General features: G+C 42.6%; 1 protein-coding gene across 4 annotated transcripts in view; it reads left to right on the top strand.

The window, feature by feature from the left end:
* Positions 1–23,077, top strand: part of LARS2 (leucyl-tRNA synthetase 2, mitochondrial) — a 242,167-nt gene that overhangs the window by 128,601 nt on the left and 90,489 nt on the right. For all 4 annotated transcript variants that reach the window (XM_082638131.1, XM_082638130.1, XM_082638128.1 and 1 more), the window contains one exon: positions 15,588–15,677. In XM_082638131.1, coding sequence (XP_082494257.1) covers positions 15,588–15,677 — 90 coding nt within the window. The remainder of the gene's footprint in view (positions 1–15,587; positions 15,678–23,077) is intronic.

Raw genomic sequence — 23,077 nt, 5'->3', positions numbered from 1 at the left:
AATTGGCTTCAAGAGCACGTAGAACATGAACCTTTTAAATTACTTGAAAATTTAGCTGTAGCCCTAGATTTGAAAAACAAAACCTTTAAGAATGAAATACATGCTCTATAAAAGCAGAGTGTCTAGCATTTGTCATTTTCAGTTTTCGTTAAATGCTCATTTTCAGTCTCAAGTTAGTCCTGAGATGAAGAAACATAATTATGTAAAAATGAGTTCTTAGACAAATGTTTAGGTTCATGATTAATTAATTACCCTGATATTAACACCTGTTCCCTCAGTTCTTCAGAAAGGAGGAGAACAGGGAAGGTAAAGGAGGCCAGAGGGAGAAACTCAGCCAAGATGGAATTAAACAGATGGTTGAAGGAAGAGGGATGAGAAGATAAAGCCAAGATGAAGCGGACAGTGAGGCTGAAGAAGCCTGGGCAGTGGCAGTCATGGGGGGAACAAATAGTTTAGGAGGGAGGAAGCAATGGCCATGTGGTCTAGAACAGGGACCCCTGGTTGGGCCTGTAGATGACAAAGAGTTGTTGGGAAAGATGCAAATGCAATGGAATAAAGCAGAACTGGAGAGGTGGGAGGGATGGGTTTAGGGCCTGGAATGCCTATGGGAGGTAAGGTGGGTGATGGATTGTCTCTCTTTTCTCTCAGAGACAAATGGGTGTGAATGGGATAGGAATGGGGCTGACAGTTCAGAGAAACTGCTTAAGGGAGGAGAGACTGTGAAAAGGCTTAATGTATAGGTAGGTGGCCTGAATCTTCATGCCCCCTGACCTAATGCCCATATGTTGTTGGTACTCGATAAATCTCTGTGGAATAATTTAGTGAGTGAATGAGCAAACAGAGCCCTGAGTTGGATGGAAATTCCCTTCTTTTTGTTCTCTGTACCTCCATTTTCTATCATGATAGCCAGTTATTGAGTCACTCAGGATAAGGACTCGGTAATGTAGACTCTTGGTGAGTGTTTTCTCATTGGTGGATTAAATGTGAAGAAACACAGAATTCTGAACCAGTGTTATACCAGGGAGCTGAGAAACTGATCTCAAGTGTGTCTCTTTTTGAAAAGCCATTTGTTTTTGATGTTGTAGAAGTTGCTAATGGAGGTAAACGTGGTTCTTCGTTTGTCTTTAGAGGTTCAAAGGTTCTGCAGACAGGTTTCTTAGAACACTGGGTTCAGTGTGAATTGGAGTGACATTTCTCCTGTGAACCCCTACTTGACAACATTTAATGTGAATAAGCCAGACTAGTTCCAAGAACAAAGGCATTCTACTGATACTTTTTTAGAAAACCTGTTATATTTAAGAAAACTTGCAAGGGCTCTGTCTCAAAGCTTTAATTTGTTTTTTAAATATAGTGACACTTGACATCCTGAATTTTGTTGTATTTGTTGCTTTAATGAAGATTTATTGAGCACCTGCTATGCATAAATACTGGGCCAGACAGTGTTGGAAAGGCAGGCTGACCCTCTCCAGATTCCTTGATCCTCACAACAGCGTCCCAGTTTCCAGATGAGGAAAGTGAGGCACACAGAGATGAGTCATTTGTCCAGGGTTACCAGTAAGTCCACAGCAGACCCACAGACTGAGTCCAGCACTCAGACCCTGGTCTTCAGCCTTCCTGCCCTTCACTCCTTCCATCCACTGCCTTTCACCTGCCTCCAGGAGCTGACAGGCTGTTTAGGAAGGTGAACAAAATTTGGGGACTTAAATAAAAGGGCCAAAAGGTTAGGGTCCTGAAAGATGCAGATGTACTTGCATTTAAGACTCAGCCAGGCAGGAGCATGTGACCAAGATGGCAGAGTAGAAGGATGTGCTCTCACTCCGTCTTGTGAGAACACCAGAATCACAACCAGCTGCTGGACAATCATCGACAGGAAGACACTGTAACTCACCAAAAAAGATACCCCACATCCAAAGACAAAGGAGAAGCCACAATGAGACAGTGGGAGGAGCGCAATCACAGTAAAATCAAATCCCATAACTGCTGGGTGGGTGACTCACAGACTGGAGAACACTTATACCACAGAAGTCAACCCACTGGAGTGAAGATTCTGAGCCCCACGTCAGGCTTCCCAACCTGGGGGTCTGGCAACGGGAGGAGGAATTCCTAGAGAATCAGACTTTGAAGGCTAGTGGGATTTGATTGCAAGACTTCGACAGGACTAGGGGAAAGAGAGACTCCACTCTTGGAGGGCACACACAAAGTAGTGTGCACATCAGGACTCAGGGGAAGAAGCAGTGACCCCAGGGGAGAACCAGACCTACCTGCTAGGGTTGGAGGGTCTCCTGCAGAGGGGGGCTTGGCAGTGGCTCACCATGGAGACAAGGACACAGGCAGCAGAAGTTCTGGGAAGTACTCCTTGGCGTGAGCCCTCCCAGAGTCCGCCATTAGCCCCACCAAAGAGACCGGGTAGGCTCCAGTGTTGGGTCGCCTCAGGCCAAACAACCAACAGGGAGGGAACCCAGTCCCACCCATCAGCAGACAAGTGAATTAAAGTTTTACTGAGCTCAGCCCACCAAAGCAACAGCCAGCTCTACCCACCACCAGTCCCTCCCATCAGGAAACTTGCACAAGCCTCTTAGACAGCCTCATCCACCAGAGGGTAGACAGCAGAAGCAAGAATAACTACAGTCCTGCAGCCTGTGGAACAAAAACCACATTCACAGAAAGATAGACAAAATGAAAAGGCAGAGGGCTATGTACCAGATGAAGGAACAAGATAAAACCCCAGAAAAACAACTAAATGAAGTGGAGATAGGAAACCTTCCAGAAAAAGAATTCAGAATAATGATAGTGAACATGATCTGAGACCTCAAGTGCACACGGAACATTCTCCAGAATACATCACATCTTGGGTCACAAATCAAGCCTCAGTAAATTTAAGAAAATTGAAATCATATCAAGCATCTTTTCTGACCACAACGCTATGAGATTAGAAATGAATTACAGGGAAAAAAACGTAAAAAACACAAACACATGGAGGCTAAACAATACGTTACTAAATAACCAAGAGGTCACTGAAGAAATCAAAGAGGAAATCAAAAAATACCTAGAGACAAATGACAATGAAAACACGACGATCCAAAACCTATGGGATGCAGCAAAAGCAGTTCTAAGAGGGAAGTTTATAGCTATACAAGCCTACCTCAAGAAACAAGAAAAATCTCAAACAATCTAACCTTACACCAAAAGGAACTAGAGAAAGAAGAACAAACAAAACCCAAAGTGAGCAGAAGGAAAGAAATCATAAATATTAGAGCAGAAATAAATGAAATAGAAACAAAGAACACAATAGCAAAGATCAATAAAACTAAAAGCTGGTTCTTTGAGAAGTTAAACAAAATTGATAAACCATTAGCCAGACTCATCAAGAAAAAGAGGGAGAGGACTCAAACCAATAAAATTAGAAATGGAAAAGGAGGAGTTACAACAGACACCACAGAAATATAAAGCATCCTAAGAGACTACTACAAGCAACTCTATGCCAATAAAATGGACAACCTGGAAGAGATGGACAAATTCTTAGAAAGGTATAACCTCCCAAGACTGAACCAGGAAGAAATAGAAAATATGAACAGACCAATCACAAGTAATGAAATTGAAACTGTGATTAAAAATCTTCCAACAAACAAAAGTCCAGGACCAGATGGCTTCACAGGTGAATGCTCTCAAACATTTAGAGAAGAACTAACACCCATCCTTCTCAAACTCTTCCAGAAAACTGCAGAGGAAGGAACACTCCCACACTCATTCTATGAGGCCACCATCACCCTGATACCAAAACCAGACAAAGATACTACAAAAAAAGAAAATTACAGACCAATATCACTGATGAATATAGATGCAAAAATCCTCAACAAAATACTAGCAAACAGAATCCAACAACATATTAAAAGGATCATACACCATGATCAAGTGGGATTTATCCCAGGGATGCAAGGATTCTTCAATATACGCAAATCAATCAATGTGATACACCATATTAACAAATTGGAGAATAAAAACCATATGATCATCTCAATAGATGCAGAAAAAGCTTTTGACAAAATTCAACACGCATTTATGATAAAAACTCTCCAGAAAGTGGGCATGGAGGGAACCTATCTCAACATAATAAAGGCCATATATGACAAACCCACAGCAAACATCATTCTCAATGGTGAAAAACTGAAAGCATTTCCTCTAAGATAAGGAACAAGCCAAGGATATCCACTCTCACCACTGTTATTCAACATAGTTTTGGGAGTCCTAGCCCCGGCAATCAGTGAAGAAAAAGAAATAAAAGGAATACAAATAGGAAAAGAAAACTGTCACCGTTTGCAGATGACATGATACTATACATAGAGATTCCTAAAGATGTCACCAGAGAACTACTAGAGCTAATCAATGAATTGGTAAAGTTGTAGGATACAAAATTAATGCACAGAAATCTCTTGCATTCCTATACACTAAAGATGAAAAATCTGAAAGAGAAATTAAGGAAACACTCCCATTTACCATTGCAACAAAAAGAATAAAATACCTAGGAATAAACCTACCTAGGGAGACAAAAGACCTGTATGCAAAAAACTATAAGACACTGTTGAAAGAAATTACAGATGATACCAACAAATGGAGAGATATACCATGTTCTTGGATTGGAAGAATCAACATTGTGAAAATGACTATACTACCCAAAGCAATCTACAGATTCAATCTATCAAATTACCAATGGCATTTTTTACAGAACTGGAACAAAATATCTTAAAATTTGTATGAGACACAAAAGACCCCGAATAGCCAAAGCAGTCTTGAGGGAAAAAAACGGAGCTGGAGGAATCAGACTCCCTGACTTCAGACTATACTACAAAGCTACAGTAATCAAGACAATATGGTACTGTCACAAAAACAGAAACGTTGATCAGTGGAACAAGATAGAAAGCCCAGAGATAAACCCACGCACCTATGGTCAACTAATCTATGACAAAGGAGGCAAGGATATACAATGGAGAAAAGACAGTCTCTTCAATAAGTGGTGCTGGGAAAACTGGACAGCTACATGTAAAAGAATGAAATTAGAACACTCCCAACCACCAAGCACCAAAATAAACTCAAAATGGATTAGAGACCTAAATGTAAGACCGGACACTATAAAACTCTTAGAGGAAAACATAGGAAGAACAGTCTTTGACATAAATCACAGCAAGATCTTTTTTGATCCACCTCCTAGAGTAATGGAAATAAAAACAAAAATAAACAAATGTGACCTAATGAAACTTCAAAGCTTTTGCACAGCAAAGGAAACCATAAACAAGATGAAAAGACAACCCTCAGAATGGGAGAAAATATTTGCAAACGAATCAATGGACAAATGATTAATCTCCAAAATATATAAACAGCTCATGCAGCTCAATATTTAAAAAACAAACAAGCCAATCCAAAAATGGGCAGAAGACCTAAATAGACATTTCTCCAAAGAAGACATACAGATGGCCAAGAAGCACATGAAAAGCTGCTCAACATCACTAGTTATTAGAGAAATGCAAATCAAAAGTACAATGAGGTATCACCTCACACCAGTTAGAATGGGCATCATCAGAAAATGTACAAACAACAAATGCTGGAGAGGGTGTGGAGAAAAGGGAACCCTCTTGCACTGTTGGTGGGAATGTAAATGGATACAGCCACTATGGAGAACAGTATGGAGGTTCCTTAAAGAACTAAAAATTGAATTACCATATGATCCAGGAATCCCACTACTGGGCATATACCCAGAGAAAACCATAATTGAAAAAGACACATGCACCCCAGTGTTCATTGCAGCACTATTTACAATAGCCAGGTCATGGAAGCAACCTAAATGCCCATTGACAGACAAATGGATAAAGAAGATGTGGTACATATATACAATGGAATATTACTCAGCCATAAAAAGTAACAAAATTGAGTCATTTGTTGAGACGTGGATGAATAGAGACTGTCATACAGAGTGAAGTAAGTCAGAAAGAGAAAAACAAATATCGTATATTAACGCATATATGTGGAACCTAGAAAAATGGTGCAGATGGACCGGTTTGTAGGGCAGAAATTGAGGCACAGATGTAGAGAACAAACCTATGGACATCAAGGGGGGAAAGTGGCGGGGGGGTGGGGGTTTTGGTGGGATGAATTGGGAGATTGGGATTGACATGTATACACTGATGTGCATAAAATTGATGACTAATAAGAACCTGCTGTATAAAAAAAAGTAAAATTAAATTAAAAAATTGAAAAAAAAAAAAAAAAGAAGAAGAAGACTCAGCCAGGCAGGAGCATTGAGCACTAGGCCTCCCTTTCATTCCCTTGTGGCCTGGACAGCAGACTGATTCCATCCCAACACTGTGGGGAAGGGAGTGGGTGATCCTTAGATACCCCTGGGGCCCCTGGCATCACCATTCTCCTCTCATCTGTGTGCTAAGCATTTGCCAAGTACATTACCAACATTTTCTCATTTAATCTTCGTGTCTATCCCAGAATTTGGTCCAATTATTGGCTCCTTTTACAAATGTATTAGTTATCTATTTGCTGCATAACAAATTGCCCCAGAACTTAGTAGCTTAAAACAATAAGTATTTATTATTCCATCATTTCTGTGGGATAGGAATCCAGGCATGGCTTAGTTGTGTCCTCTGGCATGGGGTCCCTCATAAGGCTGCCATCAAGGCCAAGGCTGAGGTCTCATTTGAAGGCTCGGCTTTGGTGGGATCTGCTTCCAAGCTCACTCATGTGGTTTTTAGCTGCTGGACTGAGGGCTGGTTCCTTGCATTTGCTGGCAGAAGCCTACCTTAGTTCCTTGCCACATGAGCCTCCATGGGGCAGCTCACAGCATGGCAGTTGGCTTTTTTCAGAGCAAGAGAGAGTGAGAAAGAGACAAAGAGAACAATGGCCAAGACAGATCCATAGTCCCTTTGTAACCTAATCTTGGAAGTGACATCCCGTTACTTGCTATATTCTGTTTGTTAGAAGCAAGTGTCTAGGGCTCAGCCCACACTCGAAGGAAGGGGATAACATAAGGGTGAGAATACCAGGAGGCAGGGATCATTGAGGTCCCTCTTAGAGGCCACTTGCCACAATTTATGGGGAAAATGAGGTACAGATATGGACAAGTCACTTGCTTTGTATCACATGGCCCTTAGGTGGGATCTGAGCCCTAACCTCCTGATTCCAGGACACTGCGTGCCCTGCCCCCACCCCACTCTTGCTCATTACTCACAGGCAAAGGTGTCTACCTGGCCCTTTACACCCTTATAATAGCAACTTAGAAGGTGGGTAGGCCATCCTTGGCCTCTTACCCAGAGACTGTGGACAGTGAGCCCTCCTCCCCCGTTATATTCCCCTGTGGTTCTGCATTTAGGCCAGATCCTTCCCTTTGGAGCCTGGTTTGTTGGAATTGGTTATGTGGATACATACTAAGGTTGTCTGGGGGCCTTGGAGGTGGCCATGTGAATGCCCCTTTGTGACCCCAGGACATTTGTCTGTAGATGGGCCATCTCTAGTTCCTTTAAACTCTTCTGTGTGGGTCTCGAGGTGTGTATTCCAAGTATGTTGGAAAGCTCCTCACCAGAGCAAGGGTCCCATTGCTGTAGATCTAGCTCTTTGGTTTTCTTCTTCCTTTGAATCTAAAGGTTTTCTAGGACTGTGAAACCATAGGTGAATTCCCAGAGTAATACACAATCACTATACAGCATCAGTGAAGTTCAGAAAACTTTATAATTTTAAGAAAATCACCCACAATCATCAGTGTCATCCTGAGGCAACCCAATGTTTGTTTATATGTTGGCATTTTTTCTAGTATTCTTATCATTTTTCCCTTATATAATTGAAACCATAAAACATACTCCATTTTGTATCAACTGTCATGTTCCCATGTCGTTAAAAATTATATATAGTTTTTATGTAAGTCAAGGATATAACATTTAAAATATTTCATTTATTCTAGCTTTAGTGCAAGTTGTACAAATATTCAATAGAAAGACAGCTATGTGAACATTTATAACACAAGTTTAACTACATGTAATATGTGTTTGGTTCATGTGGCTTTCCGTGTTTGAAAAGATCTAACGTGAAAGTCTTACAAAAGTTGGGCTGACATTGAGGGGAAGAAATCATTTGGGGTCGTACAGGCATCAAGTCACTCAGACACATGTTTGGATCCTAATTTTACCTCCTACTGGCTATGTGATCTTAAACAAGTTACTTAGAGACTCAGTTTTCTGAAATGTAAAATGATTTATTCATTCAGCAACCGTTTTATTAAACATCCATTGTACCAGGTACTGTTCTAAGCCCTTGGAATATATCAGTGGGAGGAAAAAAGACAAAAACTTTTTTTTTTTTTTTTTTGCCCACACTGCGCGTCTTCTGGGATCTTAGTTCCCAGGCCAGGGATTGAACCCGGGCCATGGCAGTGAAAGCGCCAAGTCCTAACCACTGGACCGCCAGGAAACTCCCCAACAAAAATTCTTTCTTTAATGAAGGAACCTTACAATTGACTGGGGGTGGGAGGAGGGGAGACAAAGATAGGCAATAAACATAATAAATAAGTAAATAGTATGTTAGGAGGTCATAAACGCTACAGAAATAAAAAAGTGGAACAAGGTCAGGGGTGGGGGACAGGACGGCCAGGGGTTAATTGCAATTTTAAGCAGGGATGTCAAGTCCGCATTTGATAACCGTAATAACTGACTGCTTGCATTATAACAAGAACTAAGTGAGATGTTTCTAAACTGCCAAAATGGGACCCAGTACTAGGCAGCGCCTGGTAAATGTTTGCTATTATTACTGCTGTTGTTATTCCTAAAAGACGATTCACTGCAGTATTCCTTTATCTAAGAGTTCTCCAACCTGTTCCTCCTGCTTGATTTACCCAGACCTCCTTGGAGCACACATTTGAGTCAGTCTGGGCACAGCCTGGCTGTACTTTCCAAGATGCTGTTTCACTGCCTGGTGCCCCTCTGAGCCCAGAGACCTGGGTTCCTGTCTTGATTCCGCCACCCAAAAGCTGGGCAGTGTTAGGCAGGCCACCCCCTCCTCACCGAGGTGCCGTTTCCTCGTGTGTAAAGCAGCATTCATGGCACCGCTTTGCAGCGCCACCGTGGGACGCGGGACGGGAGAGGAGAGGAGGGGAGAGCAGGAGGAGAAGTTTGGGAGCGCAGAGCCGTGTATGTCCTGTTATTTGCTAATCAAGGCTCCAAGCCAGGGCTGTGCTGAGCGGTCTGCCTCCACTCTCTATGCCCCCTCCTGCCTGAGGATCCTGTAGGAGCCTCTAAGTGAGGAATTAGTCATCTTCCCCCCTACCTCTTCCTGTGAAGCCCCAGGGGAAGGCCAGGCCACTCTTGCTGGTTTTCTGCAGCTTCCCTTCCAGAACCAAGTCTCCTCTGGGAAGAGGGATGAGCTGTCAGACAGTCTTGTATTTTTAAACAGCTGATCCTTGAGCACAGTAGTTACCTAATCAAGTTTCTGTGTCTGTTGGATGGAGGTGGTTATTTCTTATTGTTTTCTTATGTTTGTTTTGTAAAAACAGACAGTGACGATGGACTGTAAGGATGAAGAGAATCTGTGTTGGGGCAGGCCTGAGGCGCACAGGAAGGATTTGAATCCAGGACAGGCTCCTGGAGAGACCCTTCTTAGCACAGTGCACTGGGGGCCCTTGTTAGAAATCTCATATGGACTAAATTGTGCCCTTAGCTCCTGTCGAAGCCCAGTTCATTAAGTTCCGTAAAGACACAAGGGCAGGACCCTGTCACTTAATGCAGTATTTGGGAGGGAGATGTATTTGGGAAGAACCTCTCTGCAGTGGTTCTCAACCCTGGCAGCACATGAAATTTCTGGGGGTGAGGTGAGAACCAGGCACCAGTAACCTTTAAAGCTCCATTTCAAGGTGCAACCAAGTTTGAGAGCCAGTGCTAAGTTTAGAGGACTTCGTGCGGGGGTGGCCATACGTGTCCTATTCCAGCAGATTTTTCTGGTGAGCCTCCCTCTCCCTTCTTCCAACACAACAGGTGCACAGAGCTGTGGACTAGAACCTTGAACCATCACCAGTGAGGAACATCTGATGCAGGATATATATTTACTCCTAAGCTGTGCAGTATGAATCCTGAGGCAGGTTTCTCCAGCCTTTAAGCTGTGCTATGCTTTCAGAACCCCTCCCCTTCAGAATTAGAAAACCTAGGAAGGAATAAAAGGCAAGGCCATTACCATACATTTCCTTTTGATCCGTTGCAGTAAAGAGCAGATGATAGAAATGCACAGAAAAGATATGTGAGCACCCCCCTCTCTCCTCTGTTTACAAGATTGGTTGTTTTGGAGGCAGAAGGCTCTGGTGAGACTGAGGAGAGGGGAGACGATGCTGGAAACTGTGATGCATGGTGGTGGCTCACCTTTCTTACTGTGTTTATCTTGCCAGTGTACACGGCCAGCGAATGACTGACTTGATAAAATGTTGCCTCAGGTTTTGGTTTGTTTCATTTTCTTCAATCCTGATAGCTGACCTAAACATTGTGAGGTTGCAATGCAAATTACATGCACGATGGCTTTGAGTGGTTCTGTGATCTGGGACCAATCACTGTCAAAAGTGCAGTGGGACCAAGAAACAAAGACCCAACTAAATCCTGCCAGAGCAGAAAGGTGGGGATAGGAAGTGACCTTGCTGGCTCTCCCTGCGGTGGGCATTGCCACCAGAGGTGACTGGGAGCAGCCTGGTGTGGATTTCTCGGTCTGGGTCATGTGTTTTGGTCTTCCCCTCATAAACACTATCTCTTTTTAGTCAGAAAGCCAACGTTTGGTAAGGGATAGTGACAGCAAGCTCTTCTGACCCCAATGCATTCCTCTGCCTTTTGTGCTGTCCCAGTAGCCCAATGAGGGCATCAGCCGCCTCTGAGAGGGGTGTGGTGGTGGAGCCAGCCTCACTCCTCTCGTCACACACTCTGAGTCAAGCAAGGGAAGTGACACCATCGATCCGTCATATGTGCCCAGCATGTGCTTTACACACATCATCACATTTGTCCTTACAGCCCCTCTGACAGACCTCATCACCCCTCTCTTCTAGACAGGGAAACTCAGCTGTGGCTACAAGGCTAATGATGATGCAAGGACTTGAACCCAGTCAAATGGCTGCAAAGTGGGTTTTCCTTCCCTTGGATCACTCTCTCTCTCTCTTTTCCTGGAGCAAGGAGTGTCAGCCTGAGGAGACCTCAGTGAGGTACACAGCAGTGAGTCACCTTCACAAATCAACTGTAGTTTTGTCTCAGGGACAATCTGGTGGACGTCTGCACCTCGGGCTTCTTCTGGCCATTGCCGAGCACTGTGTGCAGGCAGTCCTGGCAAGGCTGGCTTGGTTATTAATCTGTACAGTCACTGAGGTGTGGGTAGCAGGCCTCAAAGGTCACGTTTTGATCCTTACTTGTGTTCTCGGGGTGTGTCACCTTCTTTGTTGGGCCCTGGGTTTGGCTGTGAATGTGCAAAATATTTCTAATGCTAAAACAGTGTGGAGGAATGAGTCTAGTTGAGATTCCAGATGCATAAATTTGGTCTCTTGGCAGCTAGATTGCACTTTCTAGAGCTCAGGGGGTTATAAAAGTTGACATCTTTATATAGATCTATGTACAGCGTGGCCGAATTGCAGTTGCTTTTGGAGCTATAACTTTGAATTACCTGACTTTCTGTTTTAAAAAGAAGGATGCATTCATGTAGGTGTTGGCTTATTTGGCAAGCAAGGCAAGGAAGGCACAGGAATGAAAAGGGATTTTGGAAAGCAGGGAACAGCCCTCGTTTGACTCCTCTGGTGGTCTCACTGAGAAGTCTTACCAAGATGGTGCCGTCCCACAGCTTGGGGACAAGAATCCCCAGCCCGCAGATGTAGGGCTCCCCTTTGGAGGACAGGCAAGGCTGGGCCTAGACATTTGGGTACTGTGGGCCGGATTCCAAAGGATGATCTTTAAACATTTTGTTCAACAACTCTTTCATGGGCGGGGATAAACTGATGTTGTGTCAAGAAAAACTGTATGCCTCTTGAACTTCAAAATAGGAAATTTATTACATGAATTTATTACAGGAGATTTTCCAAGTCACACAGCTACTCGGAGGTATATTGAGTGATTTAAAATTTAGTTCATAAAGGCAGTCACTCCTTCCCAGTGAGTAGCATTATGCGTGCCTAACAGTTTCAGACCTGTGTCTGCTGGCACCCAGCTTGCCAGATCTCCCCTCTGGTTGGTCTCAGCGTTGGTGGAAGGGCCGGTGGCTGCATCGTGCAGCATTCCCACCTGCGTTGCATGATGTGCTCAACGGAGATGGGGTCACACCAGCTGGAGAGGGAAACCTAAGTTAATTTACTCCCGTTTCCAGTCTTTCCAAGGACGTTTTATCGCTTTTACGGACTGCCCTCCAGAGTTGCTTGGCTCATTCCCCTTAATCTGTGGTTACAGACTCAGACTAAAAAGATTGAAATCCTTTGAGTAGGGTTTTCCCTTTGGCATTATTGGCATTTGGGGCTGGAAAATTTTTTGTTCTAGGGGCTGTCTTGTGCATTGTAGGGTTTTAACAGCATCCCTGACTTCCACCCACTAGATGCAATTGACAGCTGCCCCCACCCTCGCCCCCATCACAGTTGTCACAAACAGCAATGTTTCCAGTCATACCTGGGGAGCAAAAGTTTCCCCGTTGAGAATCCCTGCTTTAGGAAAAGGGAGGAAGAGGTCTTAACATCTTTGTGGGTGCTGAAACCCCAGAAGACCTTTGTCTACAGGGCTGGGTTTTAAATTAGTTCCCAAAGTGTGAAAAGGGAGTCTCAACTTCTAGCCAGTTGACTAAAGTTAAGCTTTTAAGCAGTTTAATTTCAGAAAGATGTGTTTGATGATTTTTACTAAGATGAGGCATTAGAAGACTAGAAATAGCTGTTTGGGTTTTGTTTTTTTTTTAAATCAGTAAATCAAGGGAGGTTCCAGAAAGGCTCTTTGACTTTTTCAGGAAGGACTTGTCTGAGCAGGATCTCTGACCTACCATGCTTATGGTTCTTGTGAGACTGGACTCCTGCTCTGGCATTTCTTCATGGAGTGGGCAGTACTGAGGGTCGTGGCTGGGCCCTTTGTGCAGCAGATGGGAATAAATGGGCAGGGGCGAGGTTCCTGTCCCCAGGACGTCCCCAGCCTCCTCTAGGCAGGAGCCTCCAACACTTCAGCAGGAGGGGCAGTGCAAGTGAGGTAAACATGAGTTGAAACAGTTCTGTTGGGATTGGAATGACGGTTCTGGAGCCGTGGTTTTCGAGGTGTACTCTTTTAGCAGCTGATGCTACTTTTTCTTCAAATGACATGTGCAAAAACACAATATAAATATAAAAGGTCAGACTCAAGTTTGAAGGCAGAGTGAAAGAGGGGGCCTGTACCCCACACACCTCATCTCACCTTGGAGCTGACACTTCCAAAGACAATGCACTTTGCATCACCCGTCTGACTGAAAGTGGGCTAATGCGTGGTTGGATAATCTTGTTTTTTTTCCTCCCCCTGACTGGATCTATCATCTTTTTTCTATTTTAGATAAAATTAATTTTCAAAACTACAAACCTAAGTGAAGATTATCATGCTGTTCCATTGCTGTGTAATTTTTACTCTCAATCTATGGAAGCAGATTCAGGGGCTGAGAAAATACATATGTATATACATACATACATATACATATTCATTAGGAATATTTTGATATTTTGTTTTGAAAAACTTAAATATATAGAAAAATAGAGAAAAGAGCCCAACCCCTAGATTTAACAGTTGTCATTATTTTGTCATATTTGCTTCACCTATTTCTTTAGACCTCTACTGGAAAAGAATTTTAAAGAACATACCTACCCTAACAAGGTCTGGGAATATTTCCACCACATTCCCCTTACCCCCACCCCATTCCCTATTCCAGTTCATCTTGCAGACCTGTGTAATTTGAATTTAGTTTGTGAAGCCTCCATGAGGGATACAAATTTAATCCGACATGCAGACGTACCTATATCTATTTAGTTTATTCTTCATTCAACAACAATTTGGGGGTGCCTTGATGTGTCGGGGCCTGAGCGTACATGATAAGCAAAATGAAACAGATGAAACTTAGCCCCTGCCCTGGGTTTTGTAAGTTGCTTGTCAGGAAAATGAGTTCTGTGCCAGGCTTGCAGGGGGGCTAGCTGGTGAGGAAAAGATGATGGGATGAGGATGAATTTGGAGGTTTGGGGGAGCAAGCATGCCCACAGTGTGCTGGTCTGATTCTTGTATTGGTGAAGTGCTTTGTGTCCGACGCCCTGCAGACTTGATGTCCGTGGAGCCTCGGGAGCTGGTGTAGGCTGTGTGTGCACATGGCTCAGAAATCACGGCTTTGGTGTTGGCAGGGGACAGCTACGGTGTGGGCAGAGCTGTGAGACTGGCTCGTAGTTCACTCCCTGCCTTGTAGGAGCAAGTGGAGCCAGTGATCAGAGTTGAGTTATTTGTTTTCTAATTGTTATTACTCCGCTATTATTACAAAACAGCACATAAAAGAACCCAGGAATCTCACATAAGAAATATCACCCATTGGGGACAATAAGAGTTTACATGACACCTTGCTCAGTTCCTGCTACATTTACCCTCCTGTCCTTGGCTTTAAACTCTCTCCTCATTTACTCATCTGAAGAAAGACTGGATTGTTTGCATTTCTGATAGAAGGAAGTATGCCTTCTGTTAATAGTCCATGACGAATGGAACCATTTGGAATGTCCCCTGCCCTACATCCATTTCTCTGTTAGCTCTTTTTTGAAGTGAAAGAAGAGCACTAGAAGAGAAACGGTGTGACAGTGTAGAGGTTTTTATGCTTACTTGACTTCCTCAACTGCAAACCTTATTGGTTAATTAATTAATTAAACCTGATTTTAAAGATTCTATAGCACACGTGTTTTCAGGACAGAAAAGAAGCTTAAATAAGCTTATTTTCGGAAAATAAACTTAAATAAAATTAAGCTTCAAAATACAAGCCAGGTGATTTCTCACTAAGTTTAATATTTGATAATGCTTTTTAATGGGCCTTCCTAAGTAGACTACAGCATGATTCACATAATGGGATAAATGGAATATAATGAGTCTAAGAGAGCTACCAGTCCCCAGTTATATATAGAAGCACAGGTTTGTTTTCCAGTGAGGATCATACCAAAGCAGGCAAATATGCTTCTTGAATTTTGTGATTGCTTCTAAAATGAACTACGTTTATGAATTAGCTTCTTGGCCCCCCAAATATGTTTATGCTGACAAAAATGGGAGTACCCAATTTTGTATAATGTAATTCAGCTATTACTTGAATACATGGTGGGTGGTGCTGTGCAAAAGACTTACGTCGAGTTTCTCATCATTAAACATGCCCTGGGAAAGATGAGGGTGGCTTTCGATAACATCTCTCTTCCCAGAATAAATTGCTTCTTCCCTTACTTTGCAAATTGGTAAAAATATTATAGGTTGATAAATATTTTTGCAGTGTGATTGCTTTTCAAAATTGAATTGCAAAGCTGATGCATACGTTGGGAGAGGGGATATTTACAATGGCCTATACCTGATTTTCCCCCTCTTTGGCAGGAAATAACCACGTGTTTACCAGATTACTACAAATGGACTCAGTATCTCTTTATTAAACTCTATGAAGCTGGACTGGCCTATCAAAAAGAGGTAAGTTAAAGTTAGCTATGCTTTTAAGATTCTGTAAACCTTCTCCATCTTCTTAGAAGACATCATTGTTAAATAAGGAATAAAATAAACCCTGTTTGCACAGTAGCAGTGAAAATGAACACAACCTCACATTCATGAAATCAATCAAAGTTACAAAGAGTAACTACTGTCTGGCTTAGTTTGGTGCCTCCAGGACAGGGCTTGAGCTTCTTTCACCCTTGAATTCCCAGCACATAACAATGTCTGTAATGAAGTCAAGGAAGAGGCTTAGGAAAAACATGTTTCTCAAATCCTAGCTACCTCTCATAGATGTGTGCTGGCTGGTGACAACCTTTAGGAATCATGGTTTCTCATCTGCTGATGGGTGATAATATCTTCCTTGCTGGGTCTTGGGAAAAGAAAGGTAATATTTAAAGAACAACAAGCACAATGCCCACACCTAGTGGCCTCCCAAGAAGTGGAATGCTTCTTAAAACAGGAGGTCAGTAATAGTAGATAAGCCTTAAATGGCGGGAGTTGAGAGAAAGAGTATCATCACATGGCCTAGAACTGCACTGTCCATATGATGATAGCCATTAGCTGCATGTGGTTGTTGAAATTTAAATTTAAAGTAATTAAGATTAAATAATATTAAAAATTCAGGTCCTCAGTCATACTAGCCACATTCACGTGCTGGTAGCTAGTGTTGGACAGCAAAGATATAAAACATTCCCATCATAACAGAATATGCTTCCACATAAGAAAAGTACCAGATAGCACTGGTCTAGAAAGTTCAGAAGTACCAAGTAGAAAACTCATTGTACCGTTATACTTTAGATGTTCTCCTTTGACCAGAGGGATTTAACGACATAGAATTATATTTACTTTTCTGTGGATCACATCACACTGCTTCATCTTGCAAAGAATAGTACTTATAATATCATTATGTTTTAAATATAAAACATTTTGGGCCTCCCTGGTGGCGCAGTGGTTGAGAGTCCGCCTGCTGATGCAGGGGACATGGGTTCGTGCCCCGGTCCGGGAAGATCCCACATGCCGTGGAGCGGCTAGGCCCATGAGCCATGGCCGCTGAGCCTGCGCGTCCGGAGCCTGTGCTCCGCAATGGGAGAGGCCACAGCAGTGAGAGGCCCGTGTACCACAAAAAAAAAAAATTTTACAATCAGTATAGAGACTCATATAGAAGGCTCAGTTTAGAATATGAGAATAACACAAAATGTCTTAAACCTTGACAACATAAAAAATAATATAGCTAACAAAAATCAGGAGCTGAAATTGGGGAAGAGAAGTAGAAGCCAGGGTGAGATGATCCCTACATCGTTCATAACAAGGAGTCATAGATGGAGAATTAGAGATTTATGTCTATTTTTTTTTTAAGTTGAAAGGTAGCTATTAAAGCTGAAGTTAACAAAGGTAGCAAAAACTAGAATAGGGGTCAGGTGGGAGGAAGGCTGTATGACCGTGCTGAATATCTCATATTACATGGTAGAGGGTCAGCAGAACTGTCTAAAGATAGTATATCAGGGACTTCCCTGGTGGCGCAGTGGTTAAGAATCTGCCTGCCAATGCAGGGGACATGGGTTTGATCCCTGGTCCGGGAAGATCCCACATGCCGCGGAGCTACTAAACCCATGCGCCACAACTACTGAGCCTGCACTCTAGAGCCCGCATGCCACAACTGTTGAGCCCGTGTGCCGCAACTACTGAAGCCCATGTGCCTAGAGCCTGTGCTCCGCAACAAGAGAAGCCACCGCAAGGAAAAGCCTGCACACTGCAACAGAGAGTAGCCCCTGTTCACCACAACTAGAGAAAGCCTGCACGCAGCAACGAAGACCTAATGCAGCCAAAAAATAAATAAATAAATCTTATTTAAAAAAAAAAAAAAGAATCTGCCTGCCAATGCAGGGGACGTGGGTTTGATCCCTGGTCCGGGAAGACCCCACATGCAGTGGAGCAACTAAGCCCGTGTGCCACAATTACTGAGCCTGTGCTCTAGAGCCCATGAGCCACAACTACTGAGCCCATGTGCCACAGCTACTGAAGCCCGTGAGCCTAGAGCCCATGCTCTGTAACAAGAGAAGCCACCACAATGAGAAGCCCGTGCACCACAACGAGGAGTAGCCCCCGGCTCGCCACAGGTAGAAAAAGCCCGCACTCAACAATGAAGACCCAACACAGCCAAAAATAATAATTATAATAATAAAAAAAAAGATAGTGTATCAAACTTGAGGTAGTACAATTTTATTACTTAAAGTTATAATAGTAAATACCAGAAGAACTAATTAACAGAACCTGCTAAAAGCGGAGAAGTATTTTAATAACCATTGCAGATAATTATGAATATTCTCCTTTGGTACTACACCAAAACTCAACAAGTGGTGGGTTCTTAAAGGTCAGTTGCAATGTTGAATCTAAATATCAATGAACTTTTTGTACTCTGTTATATTCAAATGTGTTGGCCTATTTTACACTTTGAATGAAAGTTGTACCCATGCATTATTATTATAATGAAAATAGTTTTGACCGGCAGACCTCTTGCAGGGGTCTCAGGGACCCCAGAGGTTTATGGACCACATTGTGAGAACCACTGTACAGCGTATACAATCCCTAACCCACTCTCATCTTTAAATTAAGGATATTAAAATAATGGTTGTTTAAAATATTATGTTGTTATGTTTGGTTTTTTTTTTTAGAGACTATTCCGTCCCCATTAACATTTGGGATAAATTGAGAGTGAGAACTTTGTTGAACTGAGTCATACTGATGTTTAGCCACTGTAGAGCCTCCTGGGTCAATTTAATTTCTTAACACACCATAGGTGTTCCTATGCTCAGAGCCCCGTTAGGTGAGGAGTGGTGAGAGACAAGTACCTGTCCAAAGTGCTGGCTGCAACAGACCTTTTGTGTTGTTAAAGCATTATTTTCAGAAGTTAAAAATATGACTCCCATACAAATATAAAATGAACATGTGTCAAGGATTTTATTCAACTCATTAATTAGTGAGAGAACTTTTTGTATGTTAAGACTGGTTCAAATGAGATTTCAAGGAAGGGTGGTTTATAGGGTCACAGACGTGCTGAAATGAATTTGCTAATAGAATCAAAACTGCTTAATGTCCGTCCTACAAGGCATAAACCTAATTCTGGGGACAATCTTTTCTGTGAGACAGAAATCATTTGCATTGTCATTTCATGGGAACCATTTGCATCACTCTCAGACGTAAAGAGTTTGCTTGCGTAGCTCTGAGTTTTCTGCAAGTTAACCTCTTCTTTTCACCTAGCAGGGCTGTACAATAACTTAAACAATAGTGAACAGGGAGTCAAACAAAGGTACACATCCCTAGAAAATCAGATAATCCCTGGGGGATGTGGGTCTGCTAGCCAGTCCCAGCCTACACTGAAGGAGCAATCCCTTTTGCCTGTTTCTAAGTTTTGGATAATTTTTCTTAGCAGCATTATTCAATATCCAAAAGCAAAAGAGTAGGAAGAGAATTGGTGGGAAAATCATCAGATTTCCTCTCTAATCAACAGGTTCGGTACTGATCTAGCAGCCTGGCAGACACCTTCCCAGAAGAGCCTCTCTTGCTCAGGTGGATTATAATTATACCCAAAAGGGGTTTCCACACTGGAATCACCCATGGGTCCAGGCAGAGGGAGTAAGAGATCATGAGCTACACTGTGTATCCCAAGTGATAGCAGGAAGGACAAACAAAAATTGAAATTATAAGACATGAAAAAGCCACAGCAAAGCAGAGGGCGTCCTGCAGGTAAAACACAGGAAAGAGTGAACAGTTCTTTAAAGAGTGTAAGCAGTCGTACACAGCATCAATTAGATTAGCCAGTGTTACCTATCCTCAGTTGCATAGTTACTATTTATATGCATGGGGTATGAAATGATGTGACATGTTAATGTAATTGTGTAAACATTTCTTGCGTGGAGCCCTTGGTTGTGTAATATCCCTTTACAAGACACTTGATTTTTTTGTATCTGTTTATTGTATAGTTAAGCTGGCTTTCTGAATATATTGAATGTTTATTATAATATTTCTTCATAGGACACTTGCTTCTCTGTCTCCACACCCTGGGTTTGTTCATGCTGTTTCAGTTCTAAGCACATCAAACCCAACTAGGAAGCTTAATCTCATCACTATTGGGTTGGATCCAAAGCCAATCACAGACAGCATCTTAGGAGCTGAGTAACTTTTCTGATGATGGAAGGGGTTTCTGGGCCCCCCCCCCATTGCACAAGGACGACCATGCTACTGGCTCCAGATGTCTCTCTTCTCCCCAGTTGTTTCCAAGTCAGTGTGACACTCCTCCCCCCCACCTCACAATCTGCATACCCCTGGGGAATTTGGTCCAGTTTTCCCTCTGACTACTTCTCTTATGGGAACAGACTGTATTCCTTTCCTCTTGCTGCTGCTGTAACAAATAACCACCAACTGAGTCGCTTAAAACAACACAGATTCATTGTCTTACATGTCCATGAAATAGGTCTCACTGGGCTAAAAATCAAGATGTTGGCAGAGCTGCCTTCATTCTGAAGGCGCTAGAGGAGAATCTCTTTCCCTGCCTTGTCCAGCTTCTGGAGGCTGCTTCTGTCATTGACTGTGGACTGCTCTTCAACTTCAAAGCCAGAGTGTAGCATCTTGAAATCTCTCTGACCTGTGCTTCCATCATCACCTCTCCTTCTCAGACTCTGAATCTTCTGCCTTCCTCTTTCTCTTATAAGAGCTTTTGTCATTACTTTGGGCCCATCTGGTTAATCCAGGTTAATCTCCCCATCTCGAAATCCTTCATTAATCATATCTTCAAAGACCCTTTTGCCATGTAGGTAACATATTCACTGGTTGCAAGTGACATGGGCATCTGGATTCTGGATGACATAGGATGTGGGCATCTTTGGGGTGCAGTTGTTCTGCCTACCACCCTCTTCTCCCCACTTCATAGGGTGTTACAAGGGTAAAACAGATGAATGCTTGTGGAGAGCCTGGGATGGTGCCTGGCACAGAGTATGTGCTTAATAAGTGCCTGTCTGTGCGTGCCTGCAGGTACCTGGAGTCATTATGATATTTATTTATTTATTTGTTTGTTTGTTTTATTTATGTTTTTAGAGAGGATGTTGGGGGTAGGAGTTTATTAATTAATTTATTTTTGCTGTGTTGGGTCTTCGTTTCTGTGCGAGGGCTTTCTCTAGTTGTGGCAAGCGGGGGGCACTCTTCATCGCGGTGCACGGGCCTCTCACTATCACGGCCTCTCTTATTGCGGAGCACAGGCTCCAGACATGCAGGCTCAGCAGTCGTGGCTCACGGGCCTAGTTGCTCCGCGGCATGTGGGATCTTCCCAGACCAGGGCTCGAACCTGTGTCCCCTGCATTGGCAGGCAGATTCTCAACCACTGCGCCACCAGGGAAGCCCCATTATGATATTTAAATTGGAAAAATAGAAAGTTAAAAAAAATCCTGAAGGGACTTCCCTGGTGGTGCAGTGGTTAAGAATCTGCCTGCCAATGCAGGGGACACAGGTTCGAGCCCTGGTCTGGGAAGATCCCACATGGCGTGGAGCAACTAAGCCTGTGCGCCACAACTACTAAGCCTGCCCTCTAGAGCCTGTGAGCCACAACTACTGAGCCCGTGTGCCACAACTACTGAAGCCTGTGTGCCTAGAGCCCATGCTCCACTACAAGAGAAGCCACCGCAGTGAGAAGCCTGCGCACCGCAATGAAGAGTAGCCCCCGCTCACCACAACTAGAGAAAGCCTGCATGCAGCAATGAAGACCCAATGCAGCCAAAAAAAAAAAAAAAAAATCTTGAAGCTTCCTGGCTAATTCTAAGGCAGGTTGTCCATGGGAAGATATCACAGAAAAACAATGTAGATTATTTCACGGATTTTCATTTAGAAAGATAATGTTCTTATTGCTAACTAAAACTTGCTAACATTGACTTAAATGTTTTTGGTGTATTAATGTTTAAAAGTCACTATTAAATGACATGATCTTAAGAAAAAAATCATAAATAGAATGCAAACATGCACAATTGGTACATTGTTTGAAGATCAGAGTTAGCTCTAATCTAAAGTATTTTTTCCAGGTAGATCTCCTTTTATTGGATAGCCATTTTCAAATTGGCTTTAGAACATAAAACATATTTTATGTTTTGTGGACTTCCCTTGTGGCCCAGTGGTTAAGAATCCACCTTCCAATTCAGGGGACGCAGGTTTGATCTGATCTCTGGTCTGGGAACTAAGATCCCACACGCCACGGGCAAATAAGCCCCGCGCACCACAACTAGAGAGCTTGTGCACCACAACGAAGAGCCTGCGCGCTGCAACGAAAGATCCCGCGTGCGGCAACTAAGACCCAACACAGCCAAAAATTAATTAATTAATTAATTAACAGATTTTTTAAAATTAATAAATAAAAATAAAAACATATCGATATCAGTTAACATTCTATTCCTGGGGTTTATTTCAAAATATACACTTGAAATTAACATTAGAAAGTTAATTTACTTTAGAAAGACTGCATATAGCATACTTTGTAAAGCATATTTGGCAAAAAAAACTCACATATTAATACTTTTCCTCTAATGGCATTGTCATAACTTACTTTTTTTAAAAAGAAGATAGCCTTAATTCTTAAATTAGTTCTGCTACAAGCTGTATAAATGGACATTTAGGGAAAGTATTTTAGCAGAGCATTACAGAACAGAACCGGAGTCTTTAAATCGTGTTCTTAACAAGCACTGTCCATCAGAATGTTTATTTTCCGTGCAAAAGGGAATCTCTTCTTGCTCTCACAGAACGAAATATTTTCAGCCAAAAATATGAATATAGAGACCTCTTCTTGGGAGAACATTAATTTCACCTCTTTGGTTTAAAAATAAATTATTCTGTGGATGTAGCTAGTAGAGAGAATGATGCTGTGTTCTACTTGGACATTCTAGAGACCTGTGGAGTGCCACCTAATTTATGAGTTTGTCTTTGGTTGTCTTCATGATTTCAGTGGCAGCTGCTTATAGTGCTAATTCACCTACCTAAGCTACTTAAAGAAACATTGTGCACAGACAGGCAGCCTCTCTCAGTCTGCCCCCTGGTGGCTTTGGAAGGTGGTGGCGAGTAACAAATAAACTGGCCTTGGGAACCTTCCACCCCCCATTCTGGACTGAGTCCAAATTCAGGCCCATTCTAGATGGAATGGAGCAAAATCAATTTTGAGCATTAGATCCTTTAATAAGATCTATATGGTGTTCCTTAATTAAACAAGCTTTTGTCGAGAAAAAAGCTAATAGACCCTGAGAAAATCAATACCCTAAAACATATATTTTACCAGCCTTCTGGAATGTGAAGCTACATGACAGGATACTCAAAAAACGTCTTCAGTCATATAAAAGCAGAGCTTGAGGAGA

The sequence above is a fragment of the Mesoplodon mirus genome (assembly GCF_964341445.2).
Source record: "Mesoplodon mirus genome assembly, chromosome: 12".
Lineage (NCBI taxonomy): Eukaryota > Metazoa > Chordata > Mammalia > Artiodactyla > Ziphiidae > Mesoplodon > Mesoplodon mirus.
The sequence above is the reverse complement of the archived record's forward strand: the minus strand, read 5'-3'. Positions and strand labels throughout refer to the sequence as shown.